Raw genomic sequence first — 20,828 nt, forward strand, 5'->3', positions numbered from 1 at the left:
GAGCTGAAGTCAGACACTCAACTGACTAAGCCACCCAGGTGCCCCAGAATTAATTAACTCTTCTTTAATTGTTTGTTAGAATTCCCCTGGTCCTGGACTTTTTTGTTTGTTTGGGAGATTTTTTGTTCCTGATTCTATTCCTTTGCTGGTTATCGGTCTGTTCAAGTTTTCTATTTCTTCCTGTTTCAGTTTTGGTAGTTGATATGTTTCTAGGAATTTATCCATTTCTTCCAGATTGCCTAATTTGTTGGCATATAATTTTTCATAATGTTCTCTTATACTTGTTTGTATTTCTGTGGTGTTGGTTGTTATCTCTCCTCTCTCATTCATGATTTTATTTATTTAGGTACTTTTTCTTTTCTTTTTTGTTAAGTCTGGCTAGGGGGCTATCAATTGTATTAATTCTTTCCAAGAATCATTCCTGGTTGCATTGATCTGTTATGATTTTTAAAATTTGTTTCTATAACATTATTTCTGCTCTAATCTTTATTATTTCCCTTCTTCTTCTGGTTTTTGGCTTTGTTTGTTGTTCTTTTCCTAGCTCCTTTAGGTGTAAGGTTAGGTTGCGTATTTGAGATTTTTCTTGCTTCTTGAAGTAGACCTGTATTGCTATATACTTCCCTCCTAGGACTACTTTGGTGCTTTCCAAGTTTTTGGACTGTTGTGTTTTCATTATCATTTCTTTCCCTGTATTTTTTTATTTCGACTTTAATTTCCTGGTTGGCCCATTCATTCTTTAGTTGGATGTTCTTTAAACCCCATGTATTTGTTGTCTCTTCAAAATTTTTCTTGTTGTTGACTTCAACTTTCATAGGGTTGTGGCCTGAAAATATGCATGCTATGATCTCAATCTTTTTGTACTTGTTGAGGTCAGATTTGTGACCTCATATGTGATCTATTCTGGAGAATGTTCCATGCACACTCAAAAAGAATGTGTATTCTGCTGCTTTAGGATGAAATGTTCTGAATATATGTGTTCAGTCCATCTGGTCTAGTGTGTCAATCAAAGTCATTGTTTCCTTAATGGTTTTATGTGTAGACTATCTGTCCATTGGTAAGTAGGGTATAAAAGTACCGTACTTTATTGTATTATTGTCAATGAGTTCCTTTATGTTTGTTATTCTTTTATATATTTGGGCATTTAAAGTTGGGGGCACAAATGTATACAATTGTTAGATCTTGATGGAAAACCCCTTTATTATGATAGAGTGCCCTTCTTCATCTCTTGTTACAGTCTTTGGTCTAAAATCTAGTTTGTCTGATATAAGTATGGCTACTCCAGCTTTCTTTTGATATCCATTAGCATGATAAATGGTTCTCCATCCCCTCACTTTTAATCTACACTTTTAATCTACCGGTGTCTTTGGGTCTAAAATGAGTTTATTGTAGGCAGCATATAGATGGGTCTTGTTGTATTATCCATTCTGATACCCTACACCTTTTGATTGGAGCATTTAGTCCATTGACATTCAGAGTGATTGTTGATAGATATTAATTTAGTGCCATTTTTTAATTTGTTTTGCCATTGTTTCTGGAGATTTTCTCTGTTCTTTTCTAAAGTTTGTTGCTTTGGTCTTTCTTTTCCACTCAAAGAGTCCCCTTTAATATTTCTTGTGGAGCTGATTTAATGGTTACAAATTCCTTTAGATTTTGTTTGTCTTGGAAACTGTTTATCTCTCCTTCAATTCTGAGTGACAGCCTTGCTGGATTGAGTATTCCTGGCTGCATATTTTTCCCATTCACCACATTGAATATATCATGTCACTCCCTTCTGCCTGCCAAATCTCTGTGGAGAGATCTGCTGCTAGCCTAATTTATCTTCCCTTTAGAGTTAGGGACTTCTTTTGTGCTGCTTTTAGGATTTTTTCTCTATCTCTATATTTTGTGAATTTAACTACAATATGTTTGGTGTTGGCCTGCTTTTGTTCATTTTGATGGGAATTCTCTGTGCCTCCTGGATTTGGATGTCTGTTTCCTTCCCCAGATTAGGGAAGTTTTCAGCTATAATTTCCTCAGATGATCCTTCTGCCTTTTCTCTTTTCTCCCTCTTTTTCTTCTGGGACTCCTGATATGAATCTTATTACACTTTAAGGAGTCACTGAGTTCCTTAATTTTACATTTGTGGTATAATATTTTTATTTCCCTCTTTTCTTCAGCTTCAATATTTTTCATAAGCTTATCTTCTAAATCACTGGTTCATTCCTAGTTTCTTCCATCCTAATGGTCATTACATCCAGTTGGTTTCAGATCTCACCTATTGCATTTTTCATTTTGGCCTAACTAGTTATTAGGTCATTTATCTCTGTGGTAAGGGAGTCCCTGGTGCATTCTACGCTTTTCTCAACCCCAGCTAGTGTCCTTATGATTGTTGCTTTAAACTCTGAATCAGGCATATTTCTTTTTCATATATAGATGAAACATATATCTGTTTTCTTTTTCATATATAGATGAAACATATATCTGTTTCATCTAGATCCCTGGCTGTAACCTTTTCTTGTTCTTTCTTTTAGGATTAATTCGTCTGTCTTGGTATTTTGTCTAGGTCTGTCTTCTTCTGTATGTTAGGAAAGCCTATTATGTTTCCTACTCTTCAGAGTAATGGCTTTATACAGAAGAAGTCATGCACTGTCCAGCACCTAGCACTTCAGGAAGTGCCTCTGGTGTCTGCAGTGTGCTGCTGTGTTTTGGCTGCTCTTTCCTATAGGTCATTCCTCTGCAGAGTTTCTCCTTGCCTGCAGTGGGTAATATTTAGACCTTGGCCAGAGTGTGGCAAGTTTTAACTAGGTCTGCTCTGGTCTGCTTGCTAAAAGAGATCTGATGCTATTTCCACTAGAGCTGAAGCTTTTCAGCACTCTATGGTCAGTAGACATGGTGCATGTGGGGGAGTTTGTGCTGGTCTTCTGGGGGCAGAAGCCCACAAAGCTGGTTCTCAGGCACACCTGCCCCAGTAAAGAAGCACCTTCAGAGCACAGGGGTATGGGACTTGGTATAAATGGTTTAGGCCGCCAGGTTGATGCTGTGCTGCTTACTGAAGTTAGTTTATGTTGAGGGGTGGCGAGGGGGAAATGGTGCCAGCCCTGTCCCTCATTCCTGGAAAGGGGACATCATGCCCACCACTGTCCAGAATGCCCTCCTGGAGAAGGAATAATCTCCAGTCATGTGTCCCAGTTGTCCTTCAGATTCCTGCCTTCACCCTGACTATGTCTGGGCTCTCTGCTTGCCTGGCAGCACAATGCACCTGTGTTCTATCCCAGGCAGGCTGGTTGAGTTTTAAAACTCAAAATTTTAGGGACCTGGCATGGTGCAGATGCATGTTGGTCCTCTTGGGAAAGGTCATGCCACACTGAGACTGATGTAGGTTTGTCCTAGAAGGGCAGTTGTACCACAGAACAGGGCTGTGGGTTTGGAGTAAAGCACATCAAAGAGCTGATGTCTGGGTTAGCCACCTTCAACAGGTGTCTCTGCACCTATGTTGAGAGGCAGGGGAGAGAAATAGTGCTTGCCAGTTCTTTTGTCCTGGGGAGAGGGAATGCCACCTCTCCAACACGTACTCTAAAAAGGAGGAACCATATTTCACAATGTGTCCCAGAGGATCCTCAAATAGCACCTTCTGCCCCCTCGGCCTATCTGCTCTCCTTCTTCACAGGAGCACTGCAGTGCCCTCAGGGCTTCACACCAGCCATGCAGAAGACTTCTAAACCTTCAGTATTTGAGCTCTACTGGTCATAAAAACTCACAAAAATCAGCCCCTTTCATTTTCCCAGTCGTTTTCCTTGTGCCAGTCCCTGTATGCTCTTCTCTCCCTCCCTCCCTCCCTCCCTCCCTCCCTCCCTCTCTCTCCTTTCCTCTTTCCATGACCAAGGCTCTCTTCCATAGTACCCATGATCGATTTTTCCCCCAAAGCATTGCTCCACACCTCCTACCTTCCACAATGTGGCCCCTTCTCTCCCTCTAGTTATGCAATTTTTCTTGTCAGTCCTCAGATCAATATCTTGGGTGTTCATAATGATGTGATATTTATCTAGTGTGTTCAAGGGATAAGGCAATCAGTCCTTCTGCTACCCCACCCTCTTAGGTCTTCCTGTAGTCACTCTAATATCAAGGGTAGTTATACCTAAATTAAGCAGCAAGCAGTATTAAAAATATTAGCAATTACGGGGTGCCTGGGTGGCTCAGTCAGTTGAGTGTCAGACTCCTGGTTTCAGCTCAGGTCTTAATCTTAGGGTCCTAGGATCGAGTCCTGCTTCAGACTTTGTGCTGAGCGTGAAATCTGCTTAAAATTCTCTCTCTTTCTCTCTCTCTCTCTCTCTCTCTCTCTCTCTCCCTCTGCCACTCCGTCCTCTCTAAAATAAAAATATGTGTAGGCATGAGCTTCATATTAACATCCTGTGATCTCTTTATATGTCATTTAATTTTTTGCAAAATAAGAATCATACTGTAAATGCAGATTCTGTTACTTTAATACCTTTATTGTGAAATATAATATATGAGTGAATAAAATATGAATCTACCATATTACAAACATAATAAATCACCATGTCAAGAAGCAAAACATTCCCAGCATCCCTGAAAATCCCCATGGGTTTCTATTATGTCAATAACCCTACCTTTGCTCTAGAAGAAAACATTATCTTAATATTTCTGGTAATTACATTTTTGCTCTTCTTTAATAGCTTTACAGCCTATGTACACATCCCTAATATGTACGTTTGTTCTTAAATTGTATCTAGTTGAAATATTCCTAAAAAGTCACCTATGTGTCTTTTACTTCATGTGATTATTATTTCGTTTCTTTTCAGGTCATTTTGTAGCATTGGGTGGACTATTCCATTGCATGAATATACCATAAATTTTATTTATTTATTTATTTGTTTACTGATGGATATTGGAGTTGTTTCTGGCTATTAAAAATCATATGCTAGAAATATTGCCACACATGAAATCTAGTTCACATGTGTCTTAGTTTCTCAGTGATGTATTCCTAGGAGTAAAATTTCCAAGTAATAAGCAATGCATACTTTGAATTTTCACTACAAGTTTCTAAATTCTTTTCTATTGTGGTGGTTCCCATTTTTCTTTGTACCAACAGTTCCTAATGTTCCACATTATATCCAAATGGTGGGATTTTTTAACTTGTTAAATTTTTGCCAATATCATGTTATTTAAAAAAAATTTTTTTAATGTTTATTTATTTTTGAGAGAGAGACAGAGTGTGAGTGGGGTAGGAGCAGAGGGAGAGGGAGACACAGAATCAGAAGCAGGCTCCAGGCTCTGAGCTGTCAGCACAGAGCCCGACGCGGAGCTTGAACTCAAGAACCATGAGATCATGACCTGAGCTGAAGTTGGACGCTTGCCACCAGGGCCACCCAGGCGCCCCTGTATCATGTTATTTTACTCATGGTTTATTATGGTTTTCATTTTCATTTTTAGTTTGAGCAATTTTTCATCAGTTTTTTGATCACTTGGATATTCTCTTTGGTGAAATATTTATTCAAGTCCTTTACCCACTAAAATTTTTTCTCACTAGCTATTTCAGATATTAATAGCAACGTTATTTCTCCTTGCATATTTTATATAAGTTACTGGTGAAGCCAACTAGTTTTATAAACTGAGATTGGAGGGGTTTTGGGGGGTTTTTTGCATGCTTGTGTTATAGGACTCTGGAGGATTGTTTTGTTTTGCTTTAAAGATTTTCTTTTTTAAGTAATCTCCACACTCAACGTAAGGCTGAAACTCACAACCCCAAGATCAAGAGTCACATACTCTATTGACTGAGCCAGCCAGGCACCTGAGAACTCTTGAGGTTTTTAAAATCTCCTAGCAATAGTGAGATCCTGCCTCCTGAGTCATCACTGCCTATATCCACTAGGGGGAAGGGGTGAAAATTTGGCCAGAGCCAGATACCTCCCTGCATTCCCTGAGGTCAGGATGCAGGGCTTTTGTGGACAGGGCTCCCAGGTGTAAAGTTTAGGAATTCAGCTTCATAGCATGCCACAAATTTTGATATATATCATATTTTCATTATTGTTTAGTTCAATTTATATTCTAATATGTATTGTGGTTTCTTCTTTAGCCCATGAGTGATTCAGAAGTGTTGCTTAACCTCAAAACTTTTGAGATTTTTCCAGTGATTTTCTGTTAGCAATATCTAGTGGTCAGGCAATATACTTAGAGTGATTTCAATCCTTTGAAATTTATTGAGATTTGCCTATAGTCTATTTTAGTGAATATTCCATGTGTGTTTGGAATGAGTATGTATCTGCTGCTGTTGAAGGTTGCATTCTGTAACTATATAAAAGATTGCTTTGTTTAATAATTGTCATACATTCTATATCCTTATTTGTCTATCTGCTTGTTTACCAGACACTTGAAGTACATTTAAATCTCAAACTATTATGACAGATTTGTTTACTTCTTTTACTTCTATTATATCTTGAAGACATATTATTACATTTATGTACAGTGACATGCTGGCAATTATATAACAATCAACTATTAAACAAAAAAGAAAGGAAAGAGTCTTGACTTATAGAATGCACCAGTTCATATAGTGTAAATACTCATGATATGGTCAATTTCAAGTTACAAATGTGACATCACTGAATACTGTATTGGGAAGAGATGTGTATAATTAGCTTCTGTGAGTCAGTGTGAGCCAACTCCAGCAATCATTCTAAATGTTTATACACATTTAGAATTATTACATCTTTCTGTTAAAGTAGCTCTTTTATTGTGAAATGACCCTCTTTTTATCTAGCAATACTTTCTACCTTAAATTATTATTTGTCTGATGTTAACATACTAACCCTTTTTTGACTAATATTTTTATAATGTATCAGTTTTCATCATTTACTTTCACCTTATCTATCCCATTTTATTAAGAGTAATCAGCATACACTTCTGTTTTAGTTTGTTTTCCTCCAGTCAGTGTTTATATTTTAATTGGAGTGCTGAATCCATTTACATTATTGTAATTGCTGAGACAGTTAAGCTCAAACGTAACATATTGCCATTTATTTTTCATGTCATCTCTCCTTTGTTGTTCTATTCCTCCTTTTCTGCCTTTATAAAATATTAATGAAATGTTCTTTACTAACTCACTATATAATTTCTATTAGTTATATATTTCCTAATATTAATGTTTTACAGTAAGCATACTCAAATTATTACAGTCTACACTAAATTAATACTTTTAATATACTCTAAACTATATAAACATTAAAACAGTTTAATTTCATTTGTTATCTCTTGAAATTTTTGTTATTATTGTTATGTATTTTACTTCTGAATGTTTTATAAACACTATAAGACATTGTTACTGATTTTAAGTCAATGGTCTTTTTCAATTGTGTTAAAATATACATAGCACATTATTTATTATTTTTCAGTAGTCTTTTTATTAACCCATATGTTTATTTTCTTCAGTCTTGCTCATTTATTCTTACTCTTTTTTGGCTTATCTATGGGATCATTTTCCTTCAACCTAGAGAGTTTTAGTAGGGTTTTTTTGTTTGTTTTTTTGTTTGTTTTTTAGTGTCAGTCTGCTATTATTGAATGCTCTCTGTTTTTATTTGTTTGAGAATGTGTTTCTATTCTCCTTCATTTTGCAGTATATTTCTACTGGGTTCAGAGTTCTCTATTGCTGTTCATTTTTCAGCACTTTAGAAATGCCAGCACACTGGCATGTCTAATGTCCTCATGCTTCAGTAGTTACTATTACAAACATGGCTGCTATTTTCATTGTTCTGACAGAAATGTGTTCTTTCTCTGTCTGCTTTTAAGAGTTTGTGTTTCAGGACAACAGAGTTCTGCCTAATTGACACAAAGCCCACCCCCATCCCCTAGTTGTCCCCATTCTTCTGCCAAGTACTGCACAGGGATCCCCATTCAGAGGTCCTCCCTGGGGACCTGAGAGTTGATATTTTTTTAATCAATTTTAGGAAACTTTAGCTATTTTTTATTCAAATATTTTTGTCTTTTCTCTCCTCTAGTTTTGGAACTTTAATTAAACAAACAGGTATCACTTTGCTTCACACATTTCTTGCACTCTGTTTTGTTTGTTGTTGGTGTTTTCTACACTCTTATCTTTCTGTATTCATTTTTTATATTTCTACATTAGTCTTCTTCAAGTTTAATACATTTGTGTTCTGCTGTGTCCGTTTGGCTCTTAAGACCATCCGATGTATCCATATTTCAGATATTTATTTGTAATTTTAGTATAACACATGGTTATTTTTATAGTTTCAATTTTCTTTTGAATATCTGTTTTTTAAAATTTATTTTATCTATTGTTTCCCTGTCGTTCCTTTAACATACTTAAAATAGCTATTTTAGTGACCTTGACACTAATTCCAACATCTGAATATGAGTGTCTGGCTTCCAGAATCCATTTGTTTTTGCTTCATTTTTTATCACATTTTTTGCTTCTTTATGTATCTTTTAATTTTTTATACAAAGCCATACATTTCATATGAAATAAATGTAATGTAAATGTTCATATTATTTACCGTCCCCCCACCCCGATTGACAAGAGTGTTTGCTTTTTATTGATCTAATCAAGAAATGAGCTCAGATGGGTCTGAGTTGCACTTCTGGTTTGAGTCAGTCCACTTCTGGTTTAAAAAGTCTAAAAGTAAAGACCTTCTTGCTTTTTTATCAAGAATCTGATTGGTCTCATCTTCATCCATCCCAAAATACTCTGAGGGATTTATCCTGCTTTTCTGATGTTTTGACCTCTGTTCTTTAATCTCACCCTGAGTGACTTTCAAATTTGGCAACTGTTTTGATGAGGATACAGGTGTGTATTTGAAGCAGGATCTTTTTCTTATTGGGACTTTTTCTATGAAACTATAGGAATTTTTACTCGACTCTTAGGCTCCAGCAGAGCATCCTCATTCTGCAAGGTTTCAGAATTTTTCCTGTTAGTCATACCTCCAAAAGTGTCTGCTTCTTCTTTCCCTCATTAACATCCCTCCATTCAGGCAAAGCCTAATCTTCAATCCATACCCAGAGTTGGCAAACATAACCAGGTAAGAGATGGCCAGAAACAATATGTTGCTAAAGGAGGCCTTTCCCACTTTGGTTTAGTTCATTTAATCACTTTTCTTCTCACTATTTCCAGGATTTCCAGTTCCTTTCAACACACACACATGAAAACACCCCTACTGCTCCCCGCCCTCCCCACACAGAGTTTGTTATTGTTTTTCCAATTTGCGGTAGGATGTTGTTTTGTTCCAATCTATTTTGTCATATTTGGAATATTCCCATGCAATTTTGTATCATCTTACCACACTTTATTTCACTAACTAGAATTTATCTACCTGTAATGCATATTGTACATGTCTTTAATTACTTATTTAATAACTAACTTCCCTGGTAGAGTGGAAACACTTGAGATCAGGTACTTTGTCTCTTTTTAAATTTATTGTTTTTCTTCAGAACTTAGAATAGCACCGAGTATTTTCCAAATCAACAGAAGAATAGTAGAATGCAGTGCAGCAGTTAAGAATAATATAAAATCTCACCTATATTCCCTGGCTAAGAGGTCAGGGGTAGCAAATGTTCCCTTACATTCATTTTTCAACTTTCTGTTGGTACAGAAATTCCAACTGGCAGATTTTGCCAATATTCTCACCATTGATGACCTTTGTGTATGTTGTCCTTGCATCCCCAAAGGATAAGTCATTTTTTAAAAAGATTTTGTATTTATTTTGAGAGACGGAGAAAGAGAGACAGTGCAAGTGGTGGTGGGGGAGGGGGATGGACAGAGAGAGAGGGAGAGAGAGAATTCCAAGCAGGCACAGTGCTATCAGCACAAAGCCTGATGTGGGGTTCCATCTCACAAAAAGCGACTTGAACTGAATGACTTGAACTGAAATCAATAGTCCAATGCTTAACTGACTGAGCCACTTAGGCACACCAAGGATAAGTTACTTTTAGCTCTCTACAATGGATATCACTATTGTTCCACAATCTTCATGAAGTGGCATACATTTTCAGGCTGTCAGTTTATTTTCAGGTCTAAAGTAGTGATAAAAATAACAAATAATATCATTATTTTGATAAAAAAATAATAAAGTAAAGTAAAGCAATCTCTATGGAAATCTATTTTTACAAATTTATGTAAATTCAATTTCTGTAAGGTAAAAATATATATATATATATTAAGACATACATTTGGATGGACATATAACAGCATAGGTATTTTTAAAAGCAAAAATAAACTAAACATATTGTAAACCTAAATAAACACTTTAGGCAATTACTTTGTTTATTGTTTTTAGATTGTAAAGGACCTCCTCCAAGAAAACAAACTGAAATTTTGTCAGGTGTCTGGTCTGAACAAGACTATCCAGAGGGAACTCAGGCTACATATAAATGCCGACCTGGATATATAACTCTTGGATCTATTATAATGCAATGCAGGAATGGACAATGGGTGGCTCTTAATCCACTGAAAACATGTGAGAGTAAGTAATTCATACATTTCTGAAATTTGTGAAAACTTTAGTTTGAAAACACTGAATGTTTGATATTATAGAATTATTAGCTGAATTATATCACAATTATCATTTAAATACAAAATAATATACCATCATTATTCTTAATAAGGAGTTGTAATCTTCCAAAAATTAAAAAAAACCAACCATATAGATAAGTTTAATAATAAAATGATAACTTTGCCATTTTTCACTTTTCCATATCTTCAATTATGTCCTCTGATGTAATATTAAGTCATTTTCCTTGAACTCCTACATAAAATGTGTTTCCTGTGTTACTTAATAAAATTATATTCTTTTTTTCATTTTAGAAAGGCCCTGTGGACATCCTGGAGATACACGTTTTGGTACTTTTCAACTTGAAAGAGGAGAAAAGTTTGAATATGGTGCAAAGGTTGTTTACACATGTAATGAAGGGTATGTAGTCAATATGAAAAGAGATTTATAATTGAGATGATTATAATTTAGATAGTAAATAGGGACTGTACTGATTAGTATTTTTAAGGTTACTTTATTTTTCTATGAGCATTTTTATAAGTACCGTAACAAGTAGCCTGAAAAATTATAATGGAAATGATTATATTTGGATACCTTATTATCTTCTCAACATTGAAAACTTAAAATGAATCATAATTATGCTGAGAAAGTGTAGTTCTAGGAGGGCTGGAAAATAGTATACATATAAATTAGGATTTATTCCAACAAGTCCTGACTATATTCTATTATGTGCAGAGTATATGGGATTTCAGTATGTCAGGGACAGTGGGAATGGTAACAAAATCATATTACATGACTGATTTAAGCTTTTAAAAATTAAAAGAAGTAAATATTTTACACTGAAGTAATAATAATTACCATTATTTAAGTTTCCATGGTCTGAAAATTACTCTTATCACATGGACCAAAAGTGCTACTACCTTCATAATCATTGGCTCTGTTCTCTAAACTCCTGCTGGATTTTCATGGCTAATCTTAACACTGTAATACCTCTTAAGTGTTCTTTATTCCTGTTATGCCCACCCAGGTCAACAAATTGTTTTGAAGAAAGTTTCATACTTTGGAAAAACAGCATCATTACAAGTTTATACTGCATATATAAAAATAGGATCAAAATTACAAATTGATTTTTATTACTCTCTCATTTATTTCTTGATTTGAGGCAATAAAATATATTTTAAAAGTTAGGGTTTGGAATAAGCCTGCATCCCCCGAAATTCACCACTTAATAACTGTATCATTTTTAATATCCCATCACTCCCATTTCCTCAATTATGAAAGTAGAAACATGGGGAACCTGGGTGGCTCAGTCAAGTGGACATCCAACTCTTCATTTTGGCTCAGGTCATGATCCCAGGGGTTGTGGGATTGAGCCCTGCATCAAGCTATGCACTGAGCATGGAGCCTGCTTGGGATTCTGTCTCTCCCTTTGCCCCTCTTCCCAACTTTCACATTTTCTCTGTCTGTCTCTCTCTCTCAAAAGAAAAAAAAAAGTAGAAACATAGCAGGTACATCATCGGATTGGTGAAAAACATAAATAAGACACACGCTGAAGACCTTCAAAACATTCTTGGGATATTGCAGACACCCAATAAGTCTTAGTTCTTAACAATTTTAGGCTTTGTTCACTATCTGAGATTTTTCAAACATATTTTTAGTTCAACTTTCAATCATTGCTGCTGACTTCTTATACATGAACACATAGATGAAGACATCTGGGCTTAAATTTTCCAATTACCTCACTGTTCATTTCTGTAACATCCCTTTCAATACAGGCTTGTCTGACCCCTCTAGGTTCCATATTGGACCTCGCAAAAAGGGATCAAAACTCATAGACTTCATCCACTAGATTCCCTAGACCTCAGCAATAAATATTTATAATTTGGTGAAAAAGTCAGCAACATACTTTACCTCCTACTCTGGCTCCACTTAATTCATCTTTGCTTCCTTCATCTTGTATGAATTCTGGGCAAACTCAGTTAAAGACTCTATAAAAGTAACTGCCTCTGCCACTCAGCTTGGGCCTCCACCAAGGACTAGATATTCATCAGGGAAATAAAAGTCCTTGGACTATGCAAGATCAGCAAACATCAATTTTATGCTATTTTAAAAATTTTAGAGAGATTGTTTTACCTACCTGAAGGGATGTAAATCTTTTGTCCTAGTTGTGGAAACAATGTAGAATGGGTTTACTGCACCCATGGTTTCTGCTAGTCAACCGACCCTCTTTGATCCCTTGTCCCCATCCACCTTTTCTCTGCTAAATACCTATTTAGCTGAATACTAGCCACTTATCAGGATACTTGATATGGATATCTAGTTTCAGTATCCTACAGGTAGGTAGTTTTAAAGAAGCACTCTGCAAAACGTTTTTCTGCTATTTTGCCCAGCTGGGGTTGCTGATACATAAGCTATTACTTTCACCCAAGTACCAACATTTGGACAAGCTCTTTTTCTTCCCCCTTTCCCTATGTATATGGGCCATAAGCAGTTTTGTGTAGAATTTGGCAGAATTCCTAAAACACCCACCTAAAACAGGTGGGTTTCTGGTGTAGATGGAAAATGTTAACCAGGAAAGTACTTTCTATGTTGGAGCAGGGTACCAGTAGAGGAGACAAAGAAGAAATTTTAATAGCCAATTATTTTTTTCCTTTATATGAAAAAAACATAGAGTAATTATTTGACTTCAAGTTCTGTGATTCTCATTTAATCTATTAAAAGTTTTTCTTCCTTCAGAGAATTAGGAACAAACAGTAACATTCAGAGAAATACGAAGTATTTTTTGAGGGAGAAAGTTTGTTTGTTTGTTTTACTTATGTAATGCGTGAAGCAATCCTTATTTGCAGACAAAGGAAACATTTGTCTATGTAGAATTATTTAGAAGTTTAGGAGAGGCCCGTTCTCAAAATTATCTCTTGTGATTATCAAAATCCTGCCCATTATTTATTTTTTAAGAAAAAGATTTCTGCTTCTTGCTGTCCACTGTAATATTAAAAAATATTAAGAAGGATGATTTGCTTTGCTCTAAAGCCTCTAGTAATGATTGTACATTTTGCATCTGCCCCAAGGAACTTTCATGCAAGTAGAGCATTTAGGATTTTCAGCACTGGCTTGATGGGTTCCACAGTTAGATAAATTTGACATTGAATAGGATTTATAAGGAAACCTGACTCAATGACCACACTCTAAAAAATGCCTAGGATGGAGACAGGAAAATGAAGACAAGTGTTAAAAATATACCACATGCTGTGTTGGCTAGTACTATCCTTGATTATGTAAAAAGCCCCAAATGTTCCAAAAATGTCATAATTGTGGAGGGTAGGAGTATGGAACAAGAGCAGAAGAAGGGTAACATATTGTTAATTCTTGGTTATTATCATGTTTTTGGTTTTTGGTTTTGGTGGTAGTTCAAGGAGGTTATAACATTGTTAATGTGTAACTAATTGACTAACTCAGTGAAAAACATAAGAGGATATTTAGCACGAAATTGTAATGAGTTTGTGTCATGAACCAAGGATTATGATTATTCCTAGTCCGTGTGCCTGAAGATTTAGTGCCTTTTTTTAAAAAAAAATTTTTTTTCAACGTTTTTTATTTATTTTTGGGACAGAGAGAGACAGAGCATGAACGGGGGAGGGGCAGAGAGAGAGGGAGACACAGAATCGGAAATAGGCTCCAGGCTCCGAGCCATCAGCCCAGAGCCTGACGCGGGGCTCGAACTCACGGACCGCGAGATCGTGACCTGGCTGAAGTTGGACGCTTAACCGACTGTGCCACCCAGGCGCCCCTTAGTGCCTTTCTTAAGTAAGAAAGAAGCTTAAAAAAGATAGAAAGGGGTGCCTGGATGGCTCAATTAGTTAAGTGTCCCACTATTTTAATTCATCATGACTATTTTTCAGTTCCTTGATCTCTGCAGCAATAGATTCTCTGCTGTCTTCTATGCTTTTTTCAAGCCCAGAAATTAATCTTATGACTATTATTCTAAATTATTGTTCAGTTATATTGTTTATATCTGTTTTGATCAATTCTTTAGCTGTCAATTCTTCCTGGAATTTTTTTTGAGGAGAATTCTTCTGGTTCATCATTTTGGCTAGTTTTCTGTCCCTTATGAGTTTTAAAAGCTTGTTATGTGCCCTGCACCTGCGAGCGCTACTCTATTAAAGAGGGGCCAGTGTCCAGGGCCTGGGCTTTCAGAAGATGTTTTTTTTGGAGAGCATTACTTGCTCTCTGTTGTTGTGACTTTGGTTACTTTATCTCCCTATTTCTAGTGGTGTTTTGGACCCTCTACCAGGTGTGCCTTGATTTGTTCATTGAAGTAGCCCTGGAAAGGAAAACAAACAAGCAAAAAACAAACAGAAAACAAAACAAACAAAAAAAACCCCAAAAATGAAAAAACAGAAACACCAGCTACAAGTAAATAACAGGGTGGAGGTGGTGCTGATGCAAGAGGCCTTATCCCATACAAAGAGAGAAGTGACAGGGGCAGGGAAAAAGGAAAGAAAATAAAAATTGACCAGACAGAGAAACTACATGGCTTAATCCAGAGAGAGAGAAAGGAAAATAAAGAAGGAGGCAGGGAAAAAGAAAAGAAAAGAAAAGAAAAGAAAAGAAAAGAAAAGAAAAGAAGAGAAAAGAAAATTGTCCAGACAGAGAAACTATATGGCTTAATCCAGAGTGAGAAAGGAAAATAAAGAAGAAGTATAGAACATGTATCAAGAGAATAGATTAAATATATCTGCTTAAGCAAACCAACAACCAGAGGAACCAGACTAGAGGAGGGAAGAGATAACAAGGAGAAAGGGAAGGAAGAATATATCTATATAATAAAAATTGTCCGGGGAATTAAATCAAGCAATGCAACAGCCTTGGTCTCAAGGAGGACCCGTTGGGTTCTTCCATGTGAGTCCCGCTCTGGTAGATAGGCAGTTACCAGGCGCAGAGGGGTGTGGTTTGGCGTGGGTGGATCCTACCTCCCCTGTGGGTCCCCTATCCCCTACCGGAAGCCCCACTCCCCTACCGGAAGCCCCTCTCCCCTACCGGAAGCCCCACCTTGTTGGTGATGGAGAGAAAAATGGCGCCACCCCAGTCTCTCCTCCATGGACCAGGTTTCTCAAACCACTCTTTTCAAGCAGTCTTCACTGTGCCTCTGGCGCAAATGAGGTGGTTTGTCCTGGTCCCCCCCATGCCCCTGCCTCCCTGGTGCTTGGCTGGAATTAACCCCTTATATCTTTAAGGTTCCCACTCCCTCCGCCCTGGTTTGGGGGAAAGTGCTGCTCCTTTAAGTGGATATATACCTTCTTCCCACAGCACTCCAGGGAGTGGGTTGCTTTCTCCCACTGGGGAGTGGGCCTCTGAACTAGTTACCAAGCCCAGGGCTGGCTCCCCTCCTCCCCAGGTACACAAATAGGATGACTGGCCTGGCCCCAGTCTGGAGGAAGCCCCTGAGTTCGAGATTGGATCCTTCTATGTCTCAGTCTGTGGTTTTCCTCTTATCCAGATAGAGTCCTATGCATCCCCAGACTCTCTTTCTCTTCCCTTTACTTTCCGCAGAAGGGGATCCCTCTCCTCCGTTCATTTTCCCTCTCCCAGTTTGCAATCATGCACCTATGGCCCGTCAGGTTGTCACGGTGGGTCCCTGGAAGCATCTCTGTCACTTTGCCATGGACTCTTGGAGTTCAAGGTCCTTTGGCCTCAACACTGCTTTGTTTTAGAGATGAGAGAACTTCAGATCCCCCTACTTCTCCACCTTGTTGGACCCTCTCCCTCGGAATCAAGTGTCCCACTCTTGATTTTGGTTCAGGGCATGATCTCACGGTTCATGAGATTGAGCCCTGCATCAGGCTCTGCACTGACAATGGGGAACCTGCTTAGGATTCTCTTTCTCCCTCTCTCTCTGCCCATCTCTCTCTCTCTCTCTCTTTCTCTCTCTGTCTCTCTCTCAAAATAAATAAACTTAAAAAAATTATTCATCTCATATACTTACAAAAAGAACACACAAGTTTTAAAAAAAGGAAAGATAGAAATTTTAAAAAAAGAAAGAGAAAGAAAAGAGAGAAAGAAAGGAAGGGAAAAAGTAAGAGGGAGGGGAGAAAAGACAGAAGGAAAGAAGGAAGGGAGAGAGGAAGGAAGTGTATATGCTTCTAATTTTCTCTGAAATGGAGTTCCTGGGCATTCAGAATGTATCAAAGTTAATATTGCATATAAATACACATTAGCTCACCACTCTGTTATTTTTGGTTTTCAGGTATCAGATGCTAGGTAGCATCAATTTCCGTGAGTGTGAATCTGATGGATGGACCAATGATATTCCTATATGTGAAGGTATATGTAAAATTGTTTACAAATACATTCAAATATTTAAAAGAACTAAGACTTTTTTGAGATATCTACATTAAAATAATGCTTAAAGTTTGTAATTACATATTTTTGATTCAGTATTTTTGTGGCTTCTAACATAGAATGGATATTTAAGCTTTTTATTACTACGTTATTTTGTGTTTTATTGACCAAATGTGAATGCAGTTTCATCTGATCTAATGTATTCAAAGTATTAGAGATTACGAAATCTAAAACCTATTTTCCTTTCCTTTTGGATTCTAAACACTAGAAATAGCACAAGGATCAGAATTTCAGCTTTACTAATGAATACATACTCAACCAATATCCACCCAAATGCAGAGATTGTCAATAACATCTGAAATGGAGACCAGATTCAGTTATCTCTCCCCTCTTGCATGACAAAGGAGATTTTCCTGTGGTCTTAGTCTTACTGAAAAGAGGCAGGAAGTAAGGAAGAGCTCTACTTTTCTTACTGATCCATAAAGCCAAGAGTCAGAATGAGAAAAATGTAGATCCTGTTTCTAAATTTTGGGCTAGTAATGCCAGTCTCTCTAGTCATCATGGAAATAGATGAGTCAGAGTAGTCTTTCTTAGTTCCATGGTGAGAAGTAAATAGAGAGGGAGAGAGAGGGGGAAGGAGGGAGGGAATGAGGAAAAGGGGGAGGGAGAGAGGACCAGGAGGATGAAGGAGGAGGAGGAGGAGAAGGAGGAGGGCCAGTGGGAATGTGATCACTCAAAAGTCCTGTTACCTAAAGAAGAGAACTTACGGGAATGAGAGGAAAGATCTAATGTTTTAAGGAACATCTACACTGAAATCACCTGAGGTGCTTGTTTAATGCTGAAATTTTGGGTTACTAAAAACCTACTAAATCAGTATCTCCGGTAATAGCACAGGGAGATAGCCATAGAATTTCCATCTTAATGAGCATCCTGGATGATTCTACTCTAAAATAAAGTTTAAATGCCATAACCTACAAGGTATTGGAAAATATTAAGTAAAATCAAAAGGAATACTCAGATTATTTTGAGCACTGATGTGGGAGAGGAAGGAAAATTAAGGACTGTTTATCTATTGAAAGAAATAGAATCAGAAAGTTTGCATTTATACCTTTTAGGAATACAGCGTTATATTATCCTAGGGCTTAAGTGAAAAATTTCATCTAATTATCTCAACCTTTATATTTTTCAATTATTTAAGGAACATTTATTTGTTACTGTAAAAATGTAAACTGACATTCAAAGAAATAATTTTTTCTTTGTCCACTCTCATAGAAAATAATCAGAGATAAGCTTATTGGTGTTTTTTTTAATTTATAAGCCTTTATATCCAACAAACAGGTTTATTAAATGCTTCTTTAAAAAAATTAAGTAATTCCCCCAATCTTTCTTTGTTAGTGACTTTATACCTGTATGTGTATATATACATATTTTTCATAATAAAGTTGTCAAATTCTATTAGGAAAAGTTATATTTATTTTTTTCAGTTGTTAAGTGTTTACCAGTGACACATCCAGAGAATGGGAGATTGACCAGTAGCGCATTGGACCTAGACAAGGAATATACTTTTGGACAAGTAGTACGGTTTGCGTGCAATTCAGGCTTCATGCTTGTTGGGCCTGCAGAAATACATTGCTCAACGAATGGTGTTTGGAGTGGAGAAAGCCCAAAATGTGTGGGTAAGATACGTTTACTGTTCATGGGATCGGACAGTTTTAGTTTTTCTCATGAAAATTTGCACTTTTAAATATTATGCATAGAATAATACCAGTTATACTAATAACATTAAAACTAACATTTATTGGGCACTTACTATTTGTCAGTAATTGATCTAAGTTCTTTACATTCCATTTTACCTTCAAAATGACTGTAATTTATACACTGTTTTCACCTCTATTTTATAACTGAGGACATTGTGGGGCAAAAAACTTACATCTCATGACCAAGGTTATGATGGCATAACGGTGGAGTTAAGATTCAAACCTAGGTTATCTGAAACCAAATTCCATGGTCTTATCCATAATTAAATTGTAATGGGCTTTCATGCTCAAACAGAATACTAACCATTTCTGCTGCAAGATTTAATATTGGCCTACAGAACAGGTTTTCTTTTAATTTGTAAGATCAAAAAGTCATTATTTATTTCTACTGATACATCATTATAACATTCTGTTCTTGAATAACACTTCTAGAATGGGGTCCTATTTTATATTTGCACTGTAAGTTTAGAGAAATATTGTGGAACTAAACTGAATTCACTAAATAACTTTCTGCCTCTTAAAAAAAAATTCTATAGTAAACTGCAAGTCAAGATTTCTTTAGTTATAGGGGCGCCTGGGTGGCTCAGTCGGTTAAGCGTCTGACTTCGGCTCAGGTCATGATCTCATGGTCCGTGAGTTCCAGCCCCGCGTCGGGCTCTGTGCTGACAGCTCAGAGCCTGGAACCTGCTTCCCATTCTGTGTCTCCCTCTCTCTCTGACCCTCCCCTGTTCATGGTCTGTCTCTCTCTGTCTCAAAAATAAATAAACATTAAAAAAAATTTAAAAAAAAAAGATTTCTTTAGTTATAATACTGCTAACCAGTGCATCATGACCAGTATGGTGATCAGGCTTTTGTAATAAAACATTATGGTCAGTTTACTTAGAGGTGCCATACTTCATTTTACCAATACTTATTTGGCATATTTATTTTTTTAACATTATCTAAAATTCACACTTTCTTAGTTTAGTCTATCCTATAATGAGATGCAGGGAAAGCATTTCTGGTCTTAAAAATTCTCTCTAACAATATTAGTTCTTCAAGTCAGTAATGGCAATCATATTTCTATTCAGCACAGCAAATACTGTATACCCCAGAGGCTCACAGATGGGGTTTCCCCCTTAAAACTAAATTTCTGAGCACCTGGGTGGCTCAGTCAGTCGAACATCACACTCCTGATATTAGCTGAGGTCGTGATCTCCCGGTCATGAGATGGAGCCTGGCATCCAGCTCCACGCTCACGGTGGAGCCTGCTTGCGATCCTCTCTCTCCCTCTGTCTTTGCTCCTCCCCAACTCACTCTCTCTCTCTCTCTCTCTCTCTCTCTATCTCTCTATCTCACTGTCTCTCTCAATCTCTCTCTCTCAAAATAAATAAAATTGAAAAAAAACCTAAATTTCTGTGCTTAGTAAAACCTTACTGGAATAACTAATGCATAAGATACATTTTGAAGAAAGAATGAGACTTTTTCCAACGAAGTTGAGTGGGGGGAAAGTATATCAGTCAGGAGAAGTTCAGGGAGAGGAAGGTACAAATGCAGTGAGGCTTCCAGGAGCCTGAAGCTCCCCTGTTCCATGTCTTCGAGGCCGTTGTGTAGGACGCAAGCAGGGGTAGGTCAGTGATGGCTTGAAGATAGGCCAGTGCAAGGTTCTAAGGTGCTCCATATCATGCTGAAGAATTTGGCTTTTATTCAGACTGAATTGGGAATCGATGGAGGATTTCAGTGGAATCCTTCAACGGAGCGATGAAGGGACAAGAAAAACAGTCATTAAGTTACAAACAGGAAAATAGATTACAGAGGTGCGAGAATAGCATCTGGGAAATTAGTTATTGTTGCCATAATCCCAGGGGGAAATGTTTGAGAGAAGATGGGGGCAAATATGATGGCCAGTTTTTGGGTTTTCTTGACAGAAAATTTGGATGGATGGTAAGCCACAAAAACAGAAGATGTAATTCATAGATATAATGACAGTAGGTTAAATTAACTTCTTTGACAAAGTGTTATGCCAATTATGACTCTATTATCGATAACTAGAAAATACATAATTTTTACAAGTCATTCGGTGAAAATATTTATCACAATAAGCCTATATATCTATACCCAATTATATATATATAGTTGGTATCATTACTGGCCACTATTTACTTGAAGAGGACTAATTTATCTTCAAAGCAAATAAAATAAGCAACATAATTTTTATTTATTTATTTATTTATTTATTTTTGATAGAAAGAGAGAG

The 20,828-nt window shown here is 36.8% G+C and overlaps 1 protein-coding gene across 1 annotated transcript in view; it reads left to right on the forward strand.

The window, feature by feature from the left end:
- LOC109276536 (complement factor H) overlaps positions 1-20,828 on the forward strand; it is a 111,195-nt gene that overhangs the window by 13,380 nt on the left and 76,987 nt on the right. Inside the window, exons 2-5 of the mRNA XM_053908993.1 lie at positions 10,284-10,469; positions 10,811-10,916; positions 16,741-16,817; positions 18,320-18,511. Of these exons, the coding sequence (XP_053764968.1) occupies positions 10,284-10,469; positions 10,811-10,916; positions 16,741-16,817; positions 18,320-18,511 (561 nt within the window). The remainder of the gene's footprint in view (positions 1-10,283; positions 10,470-10,810; positions 10,917-16,740; positions 16,818-18,319; positions 18,512-20,828) is intronic.

This window comes from Panthera pardus, unplaced genomic scaffold (genome assembly GCF_024362965.1).
Source record: "Panthera pardus isolate Hobbes unplaced genomic scaffold, ASM2436296v1 HiC_scaffold_21, whole genome shotgun sequence".
NCBI classification, from domain to species: Eukaryota; Metazoa; Chordata; class Mammalia; order Carnivora; family Felidae; genus Panthera; species Panthera pardus.